General features: G+C 34.7%; 1 protein-coding gene across 1 annotated transcript in view; it reads left to right on the top strand.

Annotated features, from left to right (window-relative positions):
• The window catches only part of MYO10 (myosin X), a 220,568-nt gene that overhangs the window by 174,484 nt on the left and 19,189 nt on the right, over positions 1-26,895 (top strand). Inside the window, exons 20-30 of the mRNA XM_003759635.4 lie at positions 1,742-1,866; positions 1,991-2,105; positions 8,797-8,903; positions 9,700-9,909; positions 10,535-10,580; positions 12,492-13,358; positions 14,638-14,761; positions 19,058-19,301; positions 21,065-21,160; positions 24,152-24,245; positions 24,893-24,948. Of these exons, the coding sequence (XP_003759683.1) occupies positions 1,742-1,866; positions 1,991-2,105; positions 8,797-8,903; positions 9,700-9,909; positions 10,535-10,580; positions 12,492-13,358; positions 14,638-14,761; positions 19,058-19,301; positions 21,065-21,160; positions 24,152-24,245; positions 24,893-24,948 (2,084 nt within the window). The remainder of the gene's footprint in view (positions 1-1,741; positions 1,867-1,990; positions 2,106-8,796; positions 8,904-9,699; positions 9,910-10,534; positions 10,581-12,491; positions 13,359-14,637; positions 14,762-19,057; positions 19,302-21,064; positions 21,161-24,151; positions 24,246-24,892; positions 24,949-26,895) is intronic.

The raw sequence follows: 26,895 nt of genomic DNA, 5'->3' as shown, positions 1-26,895 counted from the left end.
ACCACACCACACTAATTATCCCCAGAATGGGAGGGGTTGCCATGGTGACTGAGCACTTTTTAAAGCACAGGAATGGTGTTCATTATTGTTCAGTGTCTTTAGCCCTGGGGAATAAAGGTCAGTGTGTAGCTGTTGTTTTCCATATGAATTTTGGCCGTGGAGCCAAACAGAAGGCTATAGGGACTACCTAGAAGAAGGTAAGATGGTAAGTGTTTCTGAGCTTTACGTTTGAAGTTGCCGAGTAGTTTGTTTTAGTTTGTTTTCATGGCTCTGCAGCTAAGTAGTTACAGAACTCCTTTTGACTGTTAAAAGAAGAAAAGTAGAATGGAAGTAAAAAGAAACTTAGTGAATGGTGTGCTTTTTTTCCTGGTATGAGTCAGGTGTAGAGTCTTTTCAAGCACAAGCTACTTTATCTTGAAGAATTTGAATGGCAGATTTATTATCTTTACTTTTGAAATGTTTGCTTGAATTTAAAGTTAATAAAATGTTTGAGCCTTATCTGTACTCCATCAATAAATGTAAGAGACTGGGCTATTCTTGGGAGAAGTTTTATTTAGGTAAATAGCCAATATAATTTCCTTATGTAAATGATTTTCTGGTCAAATTAAATTTTTTAGTGAAAACATTAGAATTATCTAATGACTTAAATATTTTATAATATTCCCAAGATAAGTTTGTTAGTAAATACTAAATTGATTTGATAGGCAATATTTGGACAAGATAATTTTTTTTAAACAAAGTTTGGGATATCTAGTTATGATGATAATTATGTTTCTATTTCTTTCTTCTGTTGACTAAGCTATTTTAGATGATTAAAAACTTTTAAAAGATTTTAAAGATTAAAAACTGGGGCCAGGATTATTTGTAAAGTTCTGCCAGTTAGATGACTGCTCTTGGTTAAGAACTGTGTTTCTTCTTGTTTTTGCATGACTATAACCTTCTTTGAAATGTAACATTCTGCTAATTGAAGAACTTGTAACTATTTCTTCTAAAACACCTAGTCTCCATTTTTATTATTTATTTTCATTGTCTTTGAAAAACTTGTTTGTATAAATAGTTTTTAGTCTAACTTTGTGTTGACTGGCTGACAAACTAGACAAATGTTCTCTTTTTCTATATTTTTCACACTTTTAAAGCTGTTTATGAGACTATCCCTTGGTCCTCTTTATAAACAGTTAACTAAGATGGCAAGACACCAATGAAATGAAAGGGAAAGACTGATTAAACAAATAAAACTAGTGGCTAAGACACTGTAAATGTGGCACTTAACTTGCTTGCCTAGTCTGCTTCATGCTGAAGAAATATTGTTATTTGGTCAGTATTTAGGATATGTGTTAGTAACTGGAAAGATTGGGGGTGGTGTTTTTTTAATATATAATTTTTGTCTTTTGGCTTGATTTTTTTTTTTTATGCTTTTAATTAAATAAACTTTCTTCTCATACTCTTATGTAGATAACTGTAATTAACTTGAGCTTGATAGGTAGGTTGGTTACCGGGCTGGAAATTGAGAAATATTTGAATATCCTTTTTCCCTTTTTCTGGCCTCTTCACTGATCCCTGTTGTGACCCCAGGCATACAAGATAGATGACCCTATAGAGCCACAATTTTATTGTCTGTAGTGACAAGGTTAATATTAGGTTGCAGGTACAAAAAGCTTGGTGGTGTCCTGATACCTCTCAGAGATTCTTGAGGTGTAAAGGTGCTATTGACCTTATTTAAAGTTTACTCATTTCTCTTTAGATGCCAGATCAGTTTGATCAAGCACTAGTGCTTAACCAACTAAAATATTCTGGGATGCTGGAGACTGTGAGAATAAGAAAAGCTGGGTTCCCTGTCCGAAGACCCTTTCAGGATTTTTATAAAAGGTAAAGGTTCTGTTAGATCACTGAAGTACACTGTATACTGTGTCTTATTGTTTACATTATTTACAAGGGGTTTTGGAGAATAGAAAGTTCATTATATCAACTAAATATGGTATGTGCTTTACAGATATAAAGTATTGATGAGAAATCTGACTCTTCCTGAAGATGTCAAAGGAAAATGCACTGTCCTGCTTCACCACTATGATGACACTAACAGTGAATGGCAGCTTGGAAAGACTAAGGTAGGAATTATTGTGGTTACTCTTCCTTGCTTATATATAGTTGTCCTGTCTCTTTCATGTCTTCAAAATACATATTCTGCTAGTTAAAATCCATGAACATTCCAATTTTTTTCTCTAAATCCATGTTTTTAAGTGCCATGAGGACCCACATTTTGAATTATCTAACATAGATATCTTCCTATCTTACCTATCGACCCAAACTAATTTCTTTCTAAACTTGTGCTAATTAATGTTTATTGAATTGGATTTTTTCATTAAATACCCTTTTTATCCACTTATTTTTGCATACATAATTTCTTTAAAAATTTTTTATTTTGATTTTGACATCTGTAAACTGAGCACTACTACTAATCCCAACTCTTGTATGCTAGAATAGGGCTTAAATATTTTCTACTTGTGACCCACTTTTTTGCCCCCCAAATTTTTTACATAGTCTTTGGTATATAGATATATAAAATTGGTACACAAATTAGACATATATTGATAATAAAGCATCACTTCATGACTTCCACATTCAGTTATGCTACCATTGCTTAAGAAACTTTGTGCTAGAGGAATACTATCAAAGAAATGATTTGTGGTACTTAGGTTAATTCGTATTAACCTACTCATATGAGGTTGCTCTCAGTTTTGAAGCTTATTCAATACTGTGAATCCAGACTGTACTGAACAGAGTTTGCAGAACTTAATGAAGCTTTTTCCATTATTCATTTTGTCTGAAAAGATAAATCCAATAAAAATTATATTTATTAAGTTATGACAAGCCTTAGAAACCATTATGAGTAAACGAAGAAATAATATTGTTTCATGTCTTTTGAAAAGTTGAATTATAGCATCAAATAAAGACAGGCTTTGTACATATATCAATTAGCAAATATTCTGGGAATTTAAATTTTCATGATAAGAGTGTATATTCTTAAGTAAAAAATGACTCATTGTGCAAAGCAATGTTGGCAATGTCAATTCTGTTTCTGATGAGCTATATATATGTAGAATTATGCAGGATAGAAATAACAGTGGTAGCTTTTCTTTGCTGACAGTAATTAAATATGAACTGAGCCAACCCCCAAAAAGATTTGGAGTTGTAAAAGTTTGTCTTCAACATCTTTAATTTTCTCTTTATTCTCCATTTCCCCCCCCCCCCCCCCCCCCCCAATCTTCCTGACAACACCATCCCTCAGATAGTATGTCTTTCTGCTTTCAAGCCTTCTTCCTGCTTCCAAGACAAGAAAAAGATGAGATAGGGAAGCATCTTGTTGTGTTTGGGGAAAAAAAAAAACAGAATAGTTCTTGTTCTCAAGGAGCTTTTATTCTATCTAGTGGGAGAGACAAGTGTGTAAATAGACATAGCCAGGCTGTGTAGAAATCAAATACGACGTAACCCCCAGGTCTTTTTTCTCTTCTCTTAGTATATTTTTATTTCCCCAATCAGTAACCTCATAATTCTTCACATACTTCAAACTGAGTGGTTCTTCTCCTTGTTCCAAATAAGGACTAATGTGGATGAATGAGTACACTAATATGTGCTTTGATTATCCTTGAAGACAAAAAAATCCTGTTAGCTACAGTAAGTATAAAAGAATTGGCTAACAATAAGTGACAAAATAATTCAAATTGGGGATAATAAAAAGATAGAAATAGCTAACATTTTCAGGTTGTTATATAACTTGAGTTCCCACATGACTTCTCAGAAAGAAATGTTACATTTGTAGTTTGGCTAACACAAGCAATCAGTGGAAGGCATTTATTAATCACCTATACAAAGTACTTAGGAACAAAAAAGTAGTTTTGGTAACAGTCCTTCCTTGGCTCTAAGAAGCTTATAAACTCCTTATAAAGAAAATACTTGGGTATTAATAGCTTTATAGAGATTATATAGTTTTAAGAAATTAAAGCTGAGAAGAAGGCCATTGTTTAATATAGTAAATCAGAAAAGTTGGTATAAATAGAATAACTCTTATGGTCAGATTATGACAAATAATTTGATAAAGTTCAAAAAAAAATTAGGAGAATAATGTTTGCAAAGTCACAGAGGCAGTAATACATAAATTGTGTTTTTGGAATAATGAGAGATATTTATAGAGTGATAAAAGAAGTTATAGAGTGAGTAATGCAAGAGAGTTTAAAATAAGAGCTTCTGTTTTTTAGTGTTTTAAATTATTGTTCCCAGAATATTTCATCATTTCATAGAGCATTTATAATTTAAAACTAAAAACATACATTCCAACATCATAATTTTTTGCATGAGGCAATTGAGATCAGAGAGTACATGTGACTTGCCTATGATCATACTGGTAGAGTTAGCACTTGAACTCAGATCTCTGATTCTAAAATCATTCTCCACTCCATCTCCCTCAATTGAATCATTCTGTACATCAGACCTTTTAGATAATCTAGTGTCTAATACTTTTCATTATTCATTGCCCCATCCATAGTTTCTAAAATAAATATATCCTCTCCCACCTGATTTGCCAAATTACTATTTTCCTAAGAAATAAAAGAAGCCTTCATTTTCCTATTGTTGTAACCAAAGGGATCTTAGAGATCTCGCACTACTTCTCATATCATTCATACTAGTTTTTTATTTAACAGATGTGGAAATAAAATTTTAACCTATATTGGATTGCTTGCTGTTTATGAAAGGGAGGGAATTGGGGGAGAGAGAAGGAGAAAAAACACAATGTTTTGCAAAGTGAATGTTGAAAACTATCCTTGTATGTATTTGATAAAATAAAAAGCTATTAAATTAAAAACAAATGTGGAAACAGGACAAAGAGGTAAATTTCTTTTCATTTTTTATATTTTATATATATATATACACACACACACACACACACACACACACACACACATATATATTCTTGTGACTCTTCTAGAATAACATTCATCTAGTTAGGGGCAGAAGCAAGACTAGTACTTAATTCTCCTGCAACTTAATTCAGTTCTCTTTCTACTGTAGCCTTCTTCCTTCTAGAAATAACTTATATTGGAATAGTCAGCTCCAGCCCTATACTACAGAACAGCTAGTTTTAGGTGATGGGTGTCTGTGGGGCACGGCAAGTTGGCCAGTATGGGCTATTAGAAGAGTTTTGGTGGAGAGAATGATGCATGAGTGCTGGAAAGGTAAGAAGGAAACACCATGAAGAAAAACTTTAAATGCCAAAGTGTTTTTAATATTTGATTTGGCAGTCACTGGAATTTAATTAGCTGGGGAACGGTTGACATGGTCAGAGCTGTACTTTAGGAAAAGCTCTTTGACATCATGTGGAAGATGGATTAGAGGGATTAGTTTTGAGACAGGGATACCCAGTCGTAAATTGTTTCAGTAATCTGTGAGGAAAAAAATGAGGGGCTGAACTAGGTTTGTGGCTGTGTTGAGGAAAGAGAATGGTAGAGACATTGTAAATATAGAAATGACAAAATTTGCAACTCATTGGATTCATATAGCTTGAAGTCATTATCAGAAGGTTCTGTGGAACTCGGCAGGATTGGGAAATAATGCCCTCTGTTTCCCCATTTGCTAGCTGGTTCAGAACCAGTGTTACAAAAAAAAAAGCCAGTGTTCTCTTAGACCGAGAGAAGAATCCCTTATTCAGCAATTCTCATGAAAAGCAGGAGTGCTTACTGGGGATACACACAGAATACAGAATCAGGGGCAAGCTTTAGACTGTTAATTTGGGTTCTTTACGCCTCCTTTCAGTGTTCAGATTGATCGGCTTTACAGTCCAAATTAAAATTAGGTCTGATTTGCAATCAGAATTACAATTGGCCAGATTTACAATTCTCTTTATTTACCCATTCAATATGTCAAAAGGCTTGTGTCCTGTCATTGATCCTAGCCAGTTTGGGCCAGTTTAAGCCTTGGCCTTTTGTCAGGAACATTGTTGTTCACTCATTTCCTTGATTCACAGTGTGATTGGTTGGAGATATCTTAACGAGGTACTTCACCTCTCCTTTCATCCTGTTTTGACAATATCTATAGAAACTTAACTTTTTATGTTCCTCAAAAAGTCCAACACCTTCCTTTGTCTTTTTTTTTGTTTGTTTTTTTGTTTTTGGGTTTTTTTTTTGTTTGTTTGTTTTTTAACACATATGGTTACATAGGATATACTGTGCCCATCTTGGGACATTGGATTTTTGAACACAAATACGGGACTTTACATTTACCTTTATCAAGTCTAATTTTACTAGAGTTTGTAATGTCGAAGAAACTGAGCAAGACAGAGATTTATATATATTTATATATTTTTATATATATATTTAATAATTTATTAAATGGAGAGAAATACTGAGACCAATGCATCCATGTTGATCCCAGGGCTAGAGGAGACTATCATCTTGAAGAGTTTAGACCCGAGTCTCTGGGCAGGGAGCCTTTTATGGAATAACAACAATGGAGGGACCTAGGTGGGGATAACCTAATAGAAGGAGCTAACTGATATTCTAATGACATTAAGGAATGTTATCTCAACCATTAAGAGGGGAGAGTCATAACCTAAGGCAGAATACGAAATAGGACAATTGGAGGAACTGGTGACCCCATTAAAAGGGAACTTTGGCATAACAAGTTAATCTCTCATTCTAGTCTATTGAAATTTCTTTTTGCATCATGATGATCATATAAATCAAAGTCTGCACAATCCAAGATTTTCCATACTTTTCCCCTGTTTTGAACACAAGGAAAGATCTTTTCTTTCTGCTCGAAGATTTCTACAGAATTTTTAAGTGAGATTTAAAGGGACCTTACAGATGTTGTGACAACATATACTTAATTTTACTTTTATTTTTACTTCTGTCATATTTGCTTTCTTATCTTTTAGAAATCCATATCTAGACATATTTTAGTGGAAAAAGAAGTGAATATCCAGTCAGATAACTTGAGTTTTAATTCTGATTCTGTTATTCTTAACTCTGTGTATGACTTTTGGGAAATCTCTTTGTCTTTCTGAACCCCACTTTACTCATTTATAATATGAGAGAGTGAGGCTGTCTTAAGTCTCTTCCAGCTCTGTATCCTTTGATTTACTATTACAACATAGTTTGGAGCAGTAACTGTGGAAAGCATCCTTTCTATGAATAGAGCAGTTATTGTTACCATAATCAACCAATTTTAGAGGAACCCAAGCTGCTTGACTGAAATGATAGGAAAAAATTATAGTTTGTTCATAGTCTAATTTCACTACATTTAATATCTCTATGAGGACCATGAGGAAACACATATCTTCGGATTGCTTTGCTCTGATTATCATGGGGAACAAGTGGCACATTATTACATTTTGGGCTCAGGCTTTGGAAATGTCTGTTGTAACAGAGTTCGCTGTATGTACTTAAATTAACCCAAGGTTAAGTCTTATATCTAAAACTTAATTTCATTTGAAGTTTTCAGTACTTTTTTAAAAAGTTTTTGTTTTTACTAAAAAAAAAGTTTTTAAAAAAGAAAACCTACTAAAATCAGAACCATGATAAGTATCAAATTTAGTTTGTGGTCCTTAATGGCAATAATCCTTTTTCCTCTGCAGATTTTCAATTCTAATTTTCAAGTCTGGATATGCAATAAATTCTCCAGTAAACTATAGGACAGACTAGGTCACTTACATATGAAATGAAATAACTTTCATATGCAGACATATAAAAGCATCTCATACAGCAAACAATTTTTAGAATTTCAGGTTAAAATTTAGCAATGTTGTCATGTTATTTCTGATGTTTATTTGTATTTTTACCTAAATGATGTGAAAACTAGTCCAGAAGTGCCTCTTAGAGCCTAGTACCAGGAATCTAGTACCTCACTGTGTGATTCATGGGAAATACTAAAATTAAGATCATGTATGAGGAAGTTTAGATTCCACCAAAATTTTCCTACAGGCTAAAAATTAAATGAGTCAAGATGTAAGGATAGATATATTCTCATTCTCTCTCTCTCTCTCCCCCCCCCCCCCCCCCCCCCCCCCCCTTTTCTTTTTCTTTTAGGAGAGATATTTAAAGCCTCTTAATTATGTCTTGACTCTGGAGGGTGGGGTAGAAAATGGCATTCATTTTTAACCATGATGTTTGTTAGGGTTGATAATATAAAAATTACACCAGACTGCAGCTGAATTTTTTCTCCTAACAATTAAGAGGCAAGTAGAAATACCTGTTGTGAATGGAGGATTTTCATTCTTGTCTCCAAGGAGTAGGCAACATAGGAATTATCTTCAGGAATCTTTTTAGTAAGTGATGTATAAAAGTGTCTTTTTTGTTTTAATCATTTATCAGGAATCCAGAAAACCCTTTGGCCTTCACTCTCTTTTCTAGAATTAAATTCTTAATATAAAATCATGTGAATTCATGTTCCCAGAGTAAGAGATGCAATGAACTGGAGCTAACCCTTATCATTTAATAATCATTAATGAATGGACCAAGATCAAAACAAATGTTTGGCTGAGCATAGTGACATTTGGGGAAATGGCCTCAGTGAGGAAATGACATTGTCATTGGATTTCCTTTTTGTTCTTAAAAAAGCTATCTTTCTTTTACTTGTTACTTAAGTATTCAGTAATTTCATATCTTATCAAATCATTATCAAAACATAACTCAATCCATTCTCAACAGGTTCTACTCTGTGGCTTGGAGTTATTCCCTGAAGGTAAAACCTGTTTTCCTGACAATTTGATCTTTAAGAGGTCCTGACATCTGAATTTTCTTTGAGCAGGTCTTCCTTCGGGAGTCCTTGGAACAGAAATTGGAAAAACAGCGGGAAAAGGAGGTCTTCCAGGCAGCCATGGTTATCCGTGCTCACATCCTTGGCTATCTGGCACGGTGAGTAACCTGTTAAACCATAAATACACAAGGAATGTTTTTCCTGCTTTTGTATAAGATTATGTGAGTTAAGAACAGTGGAGCTTTTAAAGTTTGTTTTTGCTGCAGTCTCTCTCTTCTGAACCCCCACCCACCATTCTGTTTACTACTATATTGAGCCATGTGATCTCAGTTTTGACAAAAACAAGGAAAAGGGACCCATCACTGATAATAAAAAGAGAAAAATGACATTAGGTGACTATGCTGAAATGTTTTGATTTACTTACCTAATTTCATGCATTATGGATTAGTCTTTGTAGTATAACCCATCTGTTTACTTTTGTATTTTCCCAGTAATTCAATAGAGGTCTCTTCTGAAGTATTTTGCATAATGAGGCCATTTCTTTTCATGTGTATATTAGTTCTATCCACATATACTGAACAATATGTCACATGAAACACCATGCATTCCTTTTTCTTTAGGACAAAGTTATCCTGCTGTGGTAATTTTTTTCTTAAAAGAAGCAGAAAATACATCAAACCTTTCATTTTTAAAAGTATCTTCTTGTGTGGGTCATAAAAAATGCACACTAGTGTGCATTTTTTTGGCAAGATAATACTAATTTCCTCACTTACATGGACCTTGTACTGTGCATGAGAGTAGGGGGTGGTGGAAAAAGCATTACCATAATTAACGAATTGTTACAAAAGTAGGTGATACTTGTATTCTTTGCTGCCTTAAAATCAAAGGGTATGATTCTCAATGTTTCCATGACTCCTCTAACCCTCTTCATTTCATTGGTTGTTCTTCCTTCAGGAAACACTACAGAAAAGTCCTTTATCACATAGTTATAATACAAAAGAACTACAGAGCCTTCCTCATGAGGAGAAGATTTTTGTGCCTGAAGAAAGCAGCTGTAGTGTTCCAGAAACAACTGAGGGGCCAAATTGCACGACGAGTTTATAGACAAATGCTAGAAGAGAAACGGATTCAAGAAGAAAAAAGGAAAAAGGAGGAACAAGAAAGGTGCTGTGTGCTCTAGTACCTAGATTTAACTAAAAATTATATTTTAGATTTCATTCTGAACATCCTTTCTAAGCAAGAATTCATAGTGTTTCAGATCTTTTTAAAAAAACAATAATAAATCATTCCTCTCTGAATGGATCAGTAACTTAAGAGTTTCTTAGAGTAAACTTTGCTTTGGAGCATTATGCCTACTTCTAGAATCGCAGAGTTGGTTTGATCTCAGGTATATCCTGACTTTAAAACTAGTCTTATACCCTCCATTCTTCTTTTTTTTTTCCTTGAAAAAATTGGGGTTGACTTGCCCAGCGTCACACAGCTAGAAGTATTCAGTGTCTGGGGCTGGATTTGAACTCAGGTCCTCCTAACTTCAGGGTTGGTGCTCTATCCATTGCACCATGTAGCTGCCCCCCCCATCCCCTCCAATCTTTTTAAAAAGTTTCTGTCTATAATTAGCAAATTACTGGAAAATAAGTTGGGTTGGGGGAGTGGGAATAGCAGCCAGAGTTAAAGTGGTCCCACCTTGTCTGAAGCTGGATTTGAACTTGGGTATCCTGCCTCCATCTTGCCACTCCCAAGTGTCTCTTAATTTGTTATGTTCACATTCTTTTTCTTAATTTTTTCCTAGGGAGAAAGAAAGGAAGAGACAAGAAGCTGAGCTTCTTGCTCAGAAGGTAAAGAATGGTTTGATAACTTGACTTTCTAAGTTTATCCTTTTTTCACTCCCAATAGCTTAGCCCATTGTATTGTTTTTAAATTTAACATGTCCATAATTGAAGTCATTACTCTCCAACAAGCCCTTCTAATTTTTCCTATTTTTGTCCATTATCCTCACATTCCTTACATTTGAAATGTTGGAGTCACTTTATACTCATTTCTTCTGCCTTAAAAATTATTGCCAAATATCATTGTTTCTACCTCAGCAGTATATCCTCCATTTCCCCACTCCTTTATAATTCCACTATTGTGATCCTGGTTAAGGCTCTCATTACCTAGAGTGTTGTAATAAACTCTGACTAATCCCCTTGTCTCCAGTCTGTCCTCTTTCCACTGTTCTTTGTACCAGCATTGGATTATTCTTCCCAAAATGTAGGTCTTAACACATTGTATCTCTGAACAGAAATTTTCAATAACTCCCATTGCTTACTTTATAAAATATAGGCTCCTTAGCCTAGCACTCAAGATAGTATGCACAAGTCTCTATTCTTCAGTCTTCTACTCCTTTCTTTTGTGAATAGTCTTCCATTCCTAGGCTATTCTGTCCTTCAAACACCTTATCCCCACTTCTCTTCCCTTTTTCCAAGAATACCTTCAAGGATGTATCATGGAGTCATAGTGAGCATTTATTAAGTACCTATTATGTGGTAGGCTCTGTGCTAGGGATTGAGAGACTGAAAGAGCCTCTGTCTCAATCTAATGGGAGAGCTCAATCTAATGGGAGAGAAAACATACAACTAACATAGAGATATAATAAGCTAAATGCATGATAAATGTCAAGAGATGGAAAGCAATAGAGTGCTTGGGATAGGCTTCCTACAGTGGTGGGATTTTAATTGAGACTTAAAGGAAGGTAGAAAATGTAGATGGAAGAGCATTCTAAGTATGGAAGATAGCCAGTGTGGAGTGTTTTGTTTAAGAATGAATTGAAGAGCAGGAGGACATAAAAATACAAGAAGACTAAAAAGGTAGGGGAAAGAGACAGGTTTTGAAGGGACTGGAATAGCAAACAGAATTTTATATTTGATCCCTGAGGTGATGTGGAGTCCCTGGTGTATGAGTAGTGAGATGCTTAAGAAAAATCAATTTGAGCATAGGTATTCTGGAGTAGGGAGAGACTTGTGACACATGGATCCCCATCATCAGGCTACTGTAATAGTATAGTGTAGGAAATGAGTACCTACAACAGGGGGGTGGTCTTCTTCATATATTTAAGGAGATACAAAGGAGGCAGATGAGAGAAAATTGGGATAGTGGCAGCCAGAGAAAGTGAAGAATCAAAGATGAATTGATTTTGCAAGTCTGGGGGACGGGGAGAATGGTGGATTTATATAAGGAAACTTGGCACCTCTGTTAAAGGAATTCAGTTTACTAAACATTTATAAAGCCAGGTATGGTTCTCATCAGGCATAAATTATCTCTCCTCACCTAAATCTGTCCTATCCATTCTGTTCCTTTGCTTGCTTACTTAATTATAATTTGTATTGGTCATTTATTTTTCATCTTTAAGCTCTTTGGAGACAGGAATATTACATCACTCATCTCTGTATATGAGAGCTTTCTATAGAGGGAACCCTTAATTGATATCTGCTGAATTGGATTGCTCCTTGGAATTGAAATCAGAAAAGAAGTAGAAAACAGTGAATTCAATTAAAAAAAATGTGATGTGAGGATTTCCTACTCATTACCTTGGTTGTTTTTTTTTTTTTTTAACTAGAAAAAATTTTGTGCATTTGTTTTTCATATGAATTTAATTTTCATGGTCCAATTAAAATTTTCAGTTTAGAGCCTTATTGCTAATGGTAGAATGTAATGACATCTGTTGTAGGTGTGTACTGAGACTAGTCTTGCGTTTCTCTTCTGAACAGGCTGAAGAGGCAAGGAGACGGGAAGAACTTGAAGCCCGTCAGAAGGAAGAGCAGCTGAAACTGGAGATGGAGAAGCAGAAGGAAAACAAGCAAGTGGAAGAGATCTTGCGCCTGGAGAAGGAGATCGAGGACCTGCAGCGGGTGAAGGAGCGGCAGGAGTTGTCCTTGACGGAAGCTTCCTTGCAAAGGCTCCAGGAGCTCCGGGACCAGGAGCTCCGGAGGCTAGAAGACGAAGCCTGCCGCGCGGCCCAGGAGTTTCTGGAGTCCCTCAACTTTGACGAGATTGACGAATGCGTGAGGAACATTGAGAGATCCCTCTCAGTGGGCAGCGGCTTCTCGGCGGAGCTGGCCGGAGATGCCTGTGAGGAAAAGCCCGACTTTAACTTCAGCCAGCCCTACCCAGAGGAGGAAGTGGATGAGGGCTTCGAGGCTGATGACGATGCCTTCAAGGACTCGCCCAACCCGAGCGAGCATGGGCACTCGGACCAGAGAACAAGCGGCATCCGCACGAGCGACGACTCCTCCGAGGAGGACCCCTATATGAACGACACCGTGGTGCCCACCAGCCCCAGCGCCGACAGCACCGCACAGCTGACGCCCTCGGTCCACGACTCCGCCAGCCTGCACAACTCCTCCAGTGGCGAGTCCACTTATTGCGTGCCCCAGAGCTCGGGGGAGCTCATCTCCCCGGAGGGTGACTACGACTACGACCAGGACGACTACGAGGATGGGGCCATCACTTCGGGCAGCAGCGTGACCTTCTCCAACTCGCACAGCAGCCAGTGGTCCCCCGACTACCGCTATTCGGTGGGCACCTACAACAGCTCAGGAGCGTACCGCTTCAGCTCTGAGGGAGCACAGTCCTCGGTGAGTCTTTCACTGCTGGGCACATTGTGGAGCTGCGGGGCAGCGAGGTGGCAACAGATATATAACACACTTTATCATCAGTTATCTAGAATCTTAAATTGGTTATTAAAATTAAACCAAACTAATTAAATAATAAACTCTGAGTTTAAGTAAATAAAATCAATTAAAATAAATAGATCAGATCTTTAAAAACCATTTTCATTAAAATATTGTTAATTATGTTTTTAAAAAATTTCCATTGCATCACAGTGCCCCATTTTTTTTTTTAGGTCAAATAATATAAAATCTTCAGAATCCATTATTTGCAACAATAATAAGATCCTAAAGCTTTTAATTTTTTTTTCAAAATACATGGTGTAGATAGTTTTTGATATTCATCCTTCCAAAACTATGTTCCAAATTTTTTTCTCCTCTTCTCTCTACTTTCTCCTTTTAGACAGCAAGTAATCCAATATATGTTAAACATGTGCAAATCTTATATACATATTTCCAAAGCTTTTAATTTTCAAAGAGGATTTTCATTAGCAAATAGAAGCCTTTGATAGTGTCTTCTATGTATAGCTACATACACACCCAGAAATGAATTTTGCCTGAAGCCTAATAAAACTGGCATGTGTTTACTTGGGGCTTGAGCAATATCAGCCACGGCTTTTGTTGTAAGTTAGGAAATGAGACTCCTTCACCTAACAGAATTGCCAACGGCACATTGGGAAAAGTTTGGAAGAGTTGCTTCACATTTCACTCAATAGAATATTATTTCTAATAGTGTTTTTTAAAATAAGGAATGTATTGTAACTACTATAATTTTTACTGTTTTGTTGAATCCTTTTTTTCACTAGATTCGTTAATTCTATGAATTCACTTCTCCTCTTAGTTCTTGCCTTTACTCCAGTTCCTCCATTTTATTGCATATCTGAAATATATTCATCTTTTAAATAATATCTTTAAATGTTTTTAGCATGGTAAGATAAATTAAATAATTGAATTACCCATTTTATCCCTTAAACAGCAAGGTTGCATTGTGTTTATATTAACATAGACATGCTCCAAATTATATGAAATCTATCTGTATATTCTAGAATATTCAACAGATTATTGAATTCAGAATGTTAACATGTATTTAATCTTATTATAAACACCAGTCTTTACCTATATCTGGACATTGTTGACTGTCCCCCCCCTCAAAAAAAGTTGACTTCGACATGGTATATACCATCTTTGTTTTGTTCATTGCATACTTTTATGTTTGAGTTTTGATATTTTTTATCTTTTTGTACAGTTTGAAGATAGTGAAGAGGACTTTGATTCTAGATTTGATACAGATGATGAACTCTCTTATAGAAGAGACTCAGTTTATAGCTGTGTCAGCCTGCCGTATTTCCACAGTTTTCTGTACATGAAAGGTATGTTTCAATGTCACATAGATTCTATGGTTTTGGATTATGATATAGCTTGATAATAAAAGAATTCAAATTTCTTTTGACCATAGCAGTCCCATAAAGACAATCTTTTCCCATAATGGTAGAGAGAAATCTGTTTGGCCAGGGCTCGGTTGGTGACTTACCTGCATCCTGTAGGACATAACAGTTTACTGTCCTGAATTTTGCCTTCTGCTCCTGGGAATGTTCATCATTCTGTCTTGCATTTGTCTCTTTCACACACACACACACACACACACACACACACACATTTTATGGAGTCCAGGTGCATTGATTATTAGCATTTTTCTTCTTTCTCTCACAGGTGGACAGAGAACAGAGATAGGTGTGGTAACTGTGGGTAGTAGAAAGGGCACACCCTGATTACTAAGTTTCCTGCCACACCCCAAATCAGTCAGCCTTGGTGGGATTTTTGGTCCTGAAAATGCTTTACAAACAGTTTTATGTTCTTATTAAAGAACTATCAAATATTTTGCTCTAGTTTTTTCCTTCATGATTGTTTGCTACAGTGCAAGACCATTTGCAGCCAGCATTTTCTTTTCTCTCAGAAATAGAACAGAAGTATTTGGCCTATGTTAGAACTGTGTTCTTTTTGGAAAAGAGTACTAAAGGGACAGGCTCAGTGGGAGGCAGGGGGTGAGAGATGGGACCTGGTGATTACACCTAAATGAACTTGGAAGGAGAGACAATATGAAAACTTATACTTAGCTTCAGTAAGAGTATGGATCTTAGGAAATGAATTATAATGAATATGTCACGGAATTTTAAAATATATTATTCAGTTATGTCCAACTCTTCCTGATCCCATTTGGGGTTTGACAAAGATACTGGAGTGGTTCATTTCCTCCTCCAGCTCATTTTAAGATGAAGAAACTGAGGCAAACACAATTAAATAACTTGACCAAGACAACTAATAAGGGTGTGCAGTCAGATTTGAACTAGGATGATGAATCTTTCTTACTCCAGGGTGGCATTTTTTTTTTTTTTTTACTTCACCACTTAGCTATCTTTAAAAAGATAAAATTGAATTTAAGATGTGAAATTATATTGCAGAAGAATTGATCCTATGTAAGTCTTATTTTCCATCCAAGACATAATCTTTAAAAGTGTTTAAGGCATTTGTTTAAAAGAGAAAACTCTGTTTTTTAATTTTTCTTGTCCATCTGTGTTCTCTTTCCTGTACTCATTTTCTGTACTTATTTTTTTCTCATTCTGTATTCTTTTTCTTCCATTTCTTCTTTCCCATTTTTGATTTTGTTCTCCTTAATTTCTCCTTTTCTTTCCCTCTCTTCCTTTTTTCTTTCCTTTTGGTTTTTTCCCCATCTCTCCCCCTTCATCTTTTTCTCTTCTATTAGCTTTCCTCTTTTCTTCTTCAGCTATTTCTTCCCTCCTATTTCTTCTCTCTTTTTAATTCCTTTGGTTGATTATGCTTCCTTTATTCACTTTCATTTTAGTTCCATAACTTCAGTTAAATATATGCTCTTAAAAGTCTATCATTCCTATCTTTACCCCATCACACTAGCATGAACACATCCAATCCTCTGCCTGATTTGATTCAAGGAAAAACTTTCCTAGCCTTCCCAACCTTTTATCATATGGCATGGAAAATTTAGAACTTTAGAGATGTGTCACAGAATGGAAAAAAAAATTGAGAAACTGTTAACCAACTGACCTAATAAGCCACAAGCAACCTGAAGAACAACTATAATTAAAAGTGACTGACACTAATATAACAAGCCTAAAAAATTGTTGTCAGGGCTCTGACATATGAAAATTCTCTAGTTATGGTTCTGAGTATTCTTCTTCTTTTTTTAGAATCAACATAGTTTTGACAATACTATATACCTCTTTTATGTGTTAATGAGGCTAGATATCACATGAGCTTAATTATTTATACTGCATTATGTTTAGCCAGATTAAAATAATTGGAAGTAATGAAGGTGGCAAAATAAATAAAGCTTTGATAGTAGAGTTAGGGAAGAGCTGATAAGTGATCCAGAGAAGAACAGTGATCCTTTCACAATGAAGCAAAATGTTACTGCTGCAGTAGTACATTGATTCTTAGAAGAGTGCTCCAAACTTATTTTCTTTTGTCACTTAATTTTAAAAGCAAAATGACCTGTTGAAGATATATGCAATTTGGAAAATATAATAGCTTCACCTTTATTTTGTAGAATATTCATCACATTCCATGGAAATAGAAGTATTAGGGGAGAAAGAATTTGGTCCAGAGATGGGAAATACGTTAACATAAGAAGATCTGAAAATTTAGTGTTATAGCTGAGCCTAAGAGCTAATTTATATTCCATTTTGGAGGAAGATATATTAACTATTTTAAATTTCATGTTAGATCAGAAAACCTTCAACTTCTAATGTTAGTAAAATGATTTTTTTTTTATCAGTCTTAATGCAGCTACTTTTGGATCTACGTTGAAGAAATCTGTAATTGTTGTACAAGTAGAAATGAATTTGGTATTTACTTCTAATGCCACTTATTTATTTTTGGTAGGAAATAGTTCCCTAGCTCTGCACATTCATAAATTCCTGTTTTAGGCAAGTACAAAATGCTTGTGGTTTAGTTGCTATTTTAGTCAGCTTGTCATAATTTTTAATTTGAGTATCTGCCCTTAGTAGCTAGAAGATCATCTTTCTTACCCTTCTCCAATATGGAATTCTCTTTAATTTTTTTTTCCACAAAGGAGTCTTAAAGAAATAGATAAAAAATGCTATTTGTTTGTTACAGTGAACAAACTTGTAGTTAATTAGCAGCAGGAAATGCAAAGGTTAGTAGCATAATTCTAAGTTGTATTATGAAGAATTGAAATGTGGCTATCTTATACTTCCAATTGAACTATTTTCTTCAATGAATTTGATAAAATAAGAAAAATGGACATAAAGCTGCTGTTATTGTTGATAGCTTAAATAATCTATAGGGCTAGGCAAGTCTTATCTCTTTAGGATAGAGGTTACAGTATTTATGTATTCAGTTAAACAGTTATTTTTTAAAGTTTCTAGTCTATGGTAGTTACTTTGGATAAAGACACACAAAAAAAGAAAACATTTCTACATCAATGTTGAAATTTGAAAGAAATTTCAGCTAATTTTTCTTAGCTCCATATTTTATTCCCAATTAGCCAAACTATAATTGAATTTTAATTACTGATTAAATATGTCCTTGGATTTTTACTTAAAAGCTGTATTTTATAAGGTAAATCATTACCTAACAAGTTAGAAGAATTACCTGCAGGTAACATGTGTCCTTTTTAAAAGATTTACAGTTGTATATTTTATTTATAGAAGATTTTATTAAATTTCAACATTGATTCCAGCTTCTCAAAAAGTAACTTCTTTCAATAAGGAAGAGAGGTGATTGGAAAAATGTTTTTAAAACTGTCTTTCTGGGAAGAATTCATTAAATCCATGGAGATTTGCAATAAGCCTGAACTAATACACAAATCCTGCCACCTGGATTTTTTTCTTCCATTTAATTAGGTACAGAACAGCAACACAAGTCAGCTCCTCGTCCACCTTATGCTAGATGTATAGCTAGGTACATAGGATAGGTAGAACAACTTGATAGCACAGGTGATTGAATGTGGGACCTAGAGTCAGGAAGACTCATATTCTTGAATTTAAAAATTAGCCTCAGATGCTTATTGAGCTACCAGTTTGCCTCAGTTTCCACATTTATAATATAAGCTGGAGAAAGAAATGGCACTACAGCATTTTTTTCAAAAACAAAAAAAAAACCTAACAGGGCCACAACTTTTAAGGACTGAATATTTATCATCATCACATAAAGAGGGCAGCTAGGTGACACAATGGGAAAGCACCAGACCCAGAATCAGAAAGAGCTGAGTTCAAATTCAGCCTCAAGACATTGGACCCTAGACAAATAATTGACCCCAATTACCCTGCCCCCCTCTACCACAAATAAATAAATCACAGATGCCAGAAAGACAGACTCCAATGGTCCCCCTGTACAAACTAATATAGAACTATAGAACAGAAAAATCTAGAATTCACCAGAAATCCTGATGTCCTGAAATTGAATTAAATACCGTTAAATGTCTGTCCTTCCCTAGGCTGTTATTTCTTTGCAGTTTGTTTAGAAACAATTTTATGTATGTGATTTAAAAGAGAGAAAATTTTGAACTGAGTAAAATCAAGACCTTTTTATAATTTTAAGGCACAATCCGGTATGTTTACAATCCAATCTTATACTTATTTTTTCTTAAATTATCTTTTTTGCTGCACCAGGTGGCTTAATGAACTCATGGAAACGTCGATGGTGTGTTCTCAAAGATGAGACCTTTTTGTGGTTCCGTTCTAAGCAAGAGGCCCTTAAACAAGGCTGGCTGCACAAAAAAGGCGGTGGGTCATCCACACTTTCCAGGAGGAACTGGAAGAAGCGCTGGTTTGTTCTCAGGCAGTCTAAACTGATGTACTTTGAAAATGACAGCGAGGAAAAGTTAAAGGGCACAATTGAAGTCCGGACTGCCAAGTATGTTATGAATGATTGTTGCTAAATTATTTAAACCTGTGTAGCCTTTTATTCCTTTTTTTCCTAGGTTCATGGCCATGTGCACATGGTGGTCATTAAATAAATAGTAATAACAGTAGAATTCTTTGACATGCATGTAATTCTGACTTCTAATATTCTTCTAAGTCTTATAAAATTCCCATGGAAACTTGGGTCTGTTGTTTTTTTTTTAAACTGAACCTAATGCAGTGTACTAATCTTTATTTAAGGTCCCCTGCTGTTCTTCTTAGCAGATTATACTTCCATGGATAGCCATGGAAAGAAGATTTCATCTGTGAATAACTATATTTAATAGACTTTTTGTAGTCACAATTAACCATTTGACTCTCATTTAAAAGACAAAGGCTAGACAGTTGGACTTGTAATTAGCCAATTGGAAACGCAATTAGTTGCACTCAGAAATAATGGTGTGAATAAGTGGAACAGTCAGTTGAGGTTCCTTTTTAACAGTTTCACCCCTCCCATCACTTCCCTAGTCTCCAGACTGCTGTTTGGTAAATTGAGGGGGAACTTGACAACCTGGAAAAATCCATTTTCTTCTGCTGCTGTCCATATGAGATCAGAGTTGTCCTTTGACTCCCTCACTACCTTATGCTATCACCTTGTATCTTTTTCCCTAAAGGAAAGTTTCTATTGCACAGGATGCTTCCCAAGAAAAAGTTGTACAAGTGGAGGGAAAATTTTTCTCTATCTAGAAGTATTTAATAAGCACTAGTTTTATTCTGATTAGGTTGCCTGGGGTATAACAAGATTATTCTTCCAACCCTCCTTGTTATCTGAAAGTTTCACCATTAAAGTTACTCCTTCAAATAAAATTATTGCATCCAGAAAGCCCCTTTTGAAGTGCATATATGGTTACTGAGGCAATGTTAACAGTCTCTGTTGGAGACTTGAGGGGAACTTGAATGGAAGAAGTAGTCACTGAAAGGAGATAATTCGCCAACTTCCCAGTTTTACTTAGCACTTGCTTGTGACTGATTGAGTTTTCTGGGCCTCCTGGGTCTTGCAATGCCCTGGTTCTACCCTGAAACCGCATGGCATTGTAGCTAAAAAGTTGGATTTGGAGCAAAACCTGAACTTAAATCCTGCCCTGGACTACTAACTTGGGAAAGTCCTACCTCAGCCTCAGTTGACCCAACTGTAAAGTGGATATAACATGTACCTCACAGTTTGGGGGAAAGATCAAAGGAGATCATATAGAAGGCATTTTATAAGCCCTAAAATGCTATAATATTTCTCTTACTACTGCTATTGCCTTTACACTACACTATTGCTTTTACAACCTCTTGCCAAAGAGTACTCTTTGATAGAAAGACTTCAGACAATATAAAAATTTTTCCTGTTTTATCACAATCTCAGATACTCAACACACCACCACCTATGTCTTCCATAGGAGCAGAGTGGGATTATATATGTCTTTTACCCTCTGTTTTAGAAGCAAATCAGTATCCAAAAATTGTACATCGTTGTACAAATTGTACATTTTCTGAGTGTCTTCCAATGCATTTGTACCACTAGTTGAGAAGATGTGGGATAAATATCATTGTACATAACATAGTACGAATTGTGGATTTGTATTTTTACTTCTAAGACATTCAGAATTAACATGACTAAATAAATAGAAAATCTTTCTTGAAATTTTAACTTCCTAGATTGCCTTTCATTAAATATTATTAAGATTTCAGTGCTCCTGGTTTAAGATCAGTTCCATGTTTTCATTTCAGAGAGATCATAGATAACACCAGCAAAGAGAATGGAATAGACATTATTATGGCTGACAGAGTATTCCATCTGATTGCTGAATCTCCAGAAGATGCCAGGTAAGAGTCTGAATGATTGCTTTGTTTCTATGAAATCCCTATTTATTTAGAATCCATTAGTATCATAGAGATTGCTTTTTCTAATGGTCCTAGAAAATTGTTTAGTTGAGTCAACATTTAACTGGACTCAAGAAAAATGAACCCTCGAGACAAAAGACACATGTACTTTCATGTCTGGGAAATCTCTTGCTGGGCAAAGGTATGCAGGGCAATCTCTACCCCCTCTGTATCTTGGGATGGAGCCATGGGGCAGCTGTGATTTGTTTTCAGATAGGTAAGATGAGGCTTCCCATAAAAGGGCACTTAACTTACACAGTATGTATAAATTATGATAAACATGGGGAATTTTAGCATCTTGTTTTCATGTTAATATAACTTTGTTGAAAAGGTGAATAAGTTGTTTGTGGTAGAGTACAAGTAGTACAGTAGGAAAAACATTCTCACTTATATTTTTAAGAAGCACTTTTGAAAGTCAGAACTCCAGGCTCCCCCACTGACTGACTCAACATTTACAGAGTCGATCTGGAGTCCATGAACTTGGTTTTTTTTCCTGTTTTGTTTTTTTTTTAGCTTTATTTCAGTATAATTGGTTTCCTTAGTAATATTGTATGTTTTATTTTATGCATTTTATCACAATCCCAAGTCCTCTTCACCACCACTTACATCTTCCAAAGAAGTAGAGCACACTCTTGACCGTACTGTCAAAAAGAATCCATAATCCCCCCCCCCCAAAAAAAAAAAAATACTGCCTATCTTAAAGACTTCAGTTCTTCATCCATCTTTTTCCTTCTTAGGCAGTGAGATAATCTCTGAAAAAGTTTTGAATATTTTAAAATAAAGGCTTTCTAAAAACAAAATATAAGTCATTATGATTGCTGTAATTTAGAAATGAATTATTCTGTTCTTTCTTGGTGTTTTTTGAGTTACATTAAAAACAAGTATGGTCCTTGGTAATAAAGTTTCAAAAATGTTATGTTTATAATTCCTAAGTATAATATCTCCTCACCTACATTTTTTTCTCTCCTTACCATAAAAATGATTTCAGTAAGTGTGACAAGTTCTCAGGGCCTCACCCTACCACTTGCCCTTTAAAAAATATCTTGAGTTGACATAGCACCATGGCAGCAACAGTAAGGGGAAAGACAGCAGGGGGGAAAAAAATCTTCCCATGGGAATAGACTCTAACTTCAGTTAGATCCATAAATTATACATAAAATAGAAAAGCAAACAAACTTGGAATTATGGTCCTGTAATTCCATTTCATGGCCTTGGAGACTGCATGTGGTTTCTGGTGGATAACAAAAATGACCACAACTTCTCAGTGGAATTATAGCCCCTACCCTTGGCAACTCTCCTTTGTTTGCTTTGTACCATATTGAATCAGCTAAATTTAACCTTGTGGATATTTCATCCAAGTGCTTCCTTTCTTCCACTGACCAGTGCATAGAATAGTTGTTGTTCAGCACTTTTCAAGTCCCAAATTATATTTGATTAGGAGAAAGAAATGTGAGTAATTTGAACAGTCCCTTCTCTAAAGATTATGAAAGAACGATACATTAACTTGTCATCTCAGATATTTGAAAATATTCATCTAGTTGCTTAAAGCTGAAATGCATATGTGCTTTCCTACATACCTGTAGAGGCATTTGGGACATTGTAAAACGGTCATTGGGAAATTTTGCCTCTTGGTTAGCTCAGGAATTCATTGATCTAATTAATTTTAAAAGTTTCTGTCTCTCAAAACTGCATGCTCCTAGTAATATAGCTTTCCTTTAGGAAATAACAATAACAGTGCTTATATTTTATCCCTTTGTGTATGTGCATAGCTAGAAATACTCTAGCTTTTTTTTACTCTGTAAAATTTTTTTACATTATTTGTTCATATTTTTTATACGTATATAAATTTACCTCCCAAGAAAATATATAATATTCCCTTAAACTGTTTTAGTATCACTTGTGTGACACTGTCCATTTGCTAGATTATTTTGTCATGTCTTCTGTTTTTTTCATTCTTCCCCCTCCATGTCCCCCCCCCCAAAAAAAATTTTTTTTTTTAACTAGAGGGTCTGTGTTTGTATATCCATATATTATTGTTTTTTAATCTTTTGACACAAAAGATAGCACCTTAACTATTCCACATCTCAACTAGTGGCATAAATTAATTGTAAAACAATCAAAAATAATTATTCACTTAGTTCAGAGCCTTTTTCCTTGTCTGCTGTACTATATACTATAAAAGGGAAAATGGAAAGGCTTATGCTCTCTTTATTTTTTGCCTTTGATGATAATTTAAGTGGAAAAACATTTTAATACTGAACATGATCTAAGGAACTTTTGTGTTATAACATGATATGAGAGAGGTAGTTCTGATGAACCCAATAATTTTAGATTTCTAGTTCTATTATGGAAAAATAGTTTGACTCATTTGAGTAGAAACATATCGTGTATGGGTAACTGATGACCTAGAAATGTGAGTGATATAATTTTGCTAAATAATTCATCTAAGATAATATTTCTGAACATTTAAAAACTGCCTGGTTTTCCCATTTCTTTCCTTATTTATGTTGCCACTTCCTATTTATGTTCTTTTTCAACAACAACTCAATAAGTGTATTTGGCAAAAAGAATTTTTATGGAATAACTAGCAAATGTTTTACTAAGTTTACTAATTATGTAGGTTCATCATGTTTCTTTTTTTCCTATAAGTGTATTTTCTACTATATTGAATAATATAGTGGGCAGGAGGTAGTGGGAGAGAAGTCTCATTATCCCCTGCAGTTTTCCTACAGGAAAGTTAAAAGCAATTGATTACTATATTTTTAACTGCTTCTGAACAAGCCAAAAAACACAAGTTGACTCTTGATTTTCTTTGTAATATAACCAGATAGAAATCAGAGGCCCCTTCTTCTAGGTCAGCCTTTTTTATAAATTCAGATTTTGACCTTTTTTTGTTTAAAAAAAAAAATGACACCCACTCCTTCCTTCTTACAGTCACTGGTTCAGTGTGCTGAGTCAAGTTCATGCATCCACAGACCAAGAGATTCGGGAGATGCATGATGAACAAGCAAATCCACAAAATGCAGTGGTAAGTGAAAGCTTTACTTAGCAGCTAACATAGGTTGAAGAAATTAAGAATACTAAGTTAAACTGGGGGAGGGGGGAGAGAAAAGAATAATATCTTTTATTTGATTAACATTGAGGGCCAATAACAAAATAAAGCTGACAAAGTTGCTTTTCCATTATATTTAATGATGAACCTGTAACTTGAGCAGATAATAATTTGTAAAACTCAAGGCCAGAAAAAAAAATCAGAATGAACTAGAAAAACTTTTTTTGTCAAAGAGGCTAGACTGATGACTTTGATCCCCTCATTGTTAACCCCCTAGCCATTGTTTTTGGCTAGTCATAGAGGAGGTATCCAGTTTAAGCTAAATTGTTCCTCTTTATCCCAAAGTTAGATTTCAAGGGTGAGCTTTTAAGAGATCCAGAATTTCTTTCCTTGGAAAGAGAGGAGTTTCACTCTGGGTTCAGTACTGAATAGAGGAAATGAGTATTTTCTGAAAATGCAAATTCCTCTTGAATGGGAAATCTTTTTATTTTTCAGTTAACAAAGGATAAAGAGAACTCTTAATTTTTTTTAATTTATTTATTTATTTACTTTTTGCTGAGCTATATAATTTCAAATTTACAAACTACTGCTTTCCTAATTCCTTCTCTCATACTCTCTTGCAGGGCACTTTGGACGTGGGGTTGATTGATTCTGTGTGTGCTTCTGACAACCCAGATAGGTAATTTCATTTATTTTTCTTGCATCCTATTTTCATATCTTAATAAACTTAAAAATATAGCTTCCTTTTTCCTTTCTTGGTTTTTTTTCATATCTGACCAGTTTTTCTTCTCACTCAATGATAAAATAATGTTATGGCCAGTATACAATATATGTAACTTGTTTGAAAACAAAAGATCAAGAGCATGGGGTCCCAAACAGTATTGGCTGCATTTCTTTTGAGTTTCCAAATTCACAAAACATGTTCCTCACAATAACCTGGTGAGGTTGGTAACAAGTATTTTTATCTCAGTTCTGTAGGTGAGAAAACTGAGACTTAACAATACTGTGATTTTTCTGGTCTCATTGAGCTAGAAGTCTTCTGCCTCTTGAGTCACTCACTGTTTTTTCCATCGTCTTTTTTGTGTCATTAAGCAAATCTTCTGTGGTTCATAGAAAAAAAAATAGGGAAGAAGCAATTAACTTTTTATAGATTTTCAGTATAAGGCTATCAAAATAACCTCCACTTGGTCATGAATGTAATTGAATTTGGATTTATAAATCACTGAAAACCATTATGGAAGAAATATTACTTTGGATTTCCCTGACCCACCTTTAATAATAATTTTTTAAAAAGAAAACTCTATGAACAAATAATAAGGTTTATATAAAATAGGACACTAACCTCTTTATTCTTCTATCCCCTTAAAGAATGAAATTCTTTGTATAATTGTAATCATTCTGAAGTACTCTTTAGAGGAGATATTGTATAGGCTTTTTTCCCCACTTCCTAGAAATTAGGTACATAGATAAAATTTCAGGAAATAAAACTATTAAATAAAAGAAGATGAACTGATATTATTTTTTCTAACAACATATCTTTAGGACAATGAATCAGAATTTATTTTATAATTTATTATCAAACAGTATATTTTTAGAAAAATTTAAAAATTACATTGGAATAACCCTGTTGAGGCATGAGAACTGGCAGTCTCCAAAATATGGGCTCCCTCTATCCATCCAACCTTATCTCCCACTTAATGTTCCCCAGTAAGATCCTAATACTCAGGCCAACTATCTCACAATTTTCTCAATAATTTTGTATATTTGCTTCTTGTTGAATGTTCCCCTGCTCCTGTCTACTTTTTTAATCTGTCCTCATTTCACATTCAGAATAGGGAGCTTAGGGATAAAGAACCTCTCTCTACCAATGAAGATACTTTCTCTACAATTTATTCTCTTAGAAAGTTGTCTCAAATTCTTAAGAAATTGCCTACGCAGTTTGTATCTTGAATGAAGTTCTTTCTGCCTTCACCCAATTCCAATCCCCTCCACTATACTGAATTTCAAGTCAAATTCATTCAGCAGTTAAGTACATGCTACATCCTGAGCATATACTTAGAATTGGAGATACCAAGATAAATAAAGATAGATCTTCCCTTGTGGAACTTTATGCCCTAGTAGTTTCACCCTTTCATAAAATCACCACCACTGTTCCAGCTTACTGTCTCCCTTTTTTAAACTTCATAGAATTTACTATGTTGTAAAATATGATTTTAGCTCCCTAATTAGATTGTAATTAAAGGAAGGAACTAGTTTAGTCTCTAATACTCCATTAAAAACTAACTAAATTGAAATTACAAGACTTCTATGATGTCTTTCATTCATTTATTCAACAAATATTTATTAAGCTCTGTGCATAAGGCACTGTTCACTAAGGAGGTTTCAGTCAATTATTTTGACCATTTAGAGTATTTATTTGAGCAAAGTATTTTTTTTGAATATTTGAATAATTTGGTGTTACAAATTGTATTCTAGAATAATTTCCTTATTCATATTCACTTCAAACATTTGGAAATACCATGTTTCTTTCCCTTTAGGAAACTTCCTTATTAACTGTACATTGCTAGTTGAGATAGTAATTATACACTAAGAAAACAAAAATAATAACAAATAACAATGAATTGTA

The sequence above is a fragment of the Sarcophilus harrisii genome, chromosome 1, assembly GCF_902635505.1.
Source record: "Sarcophilus harrisii chromosome 1, mSarHar1.11, whole genome shotgun sequence".
Lineage (NCBI taxonomy): Eukaryota > Metazoa > Chordata > Mammalia > Dasyuromorphia > Dasyuridae > Sarcophilus > Sarcophilus harrisii.
This window is presented reverse-complemented; position numbering and strand designations above follow the sequence as displayed.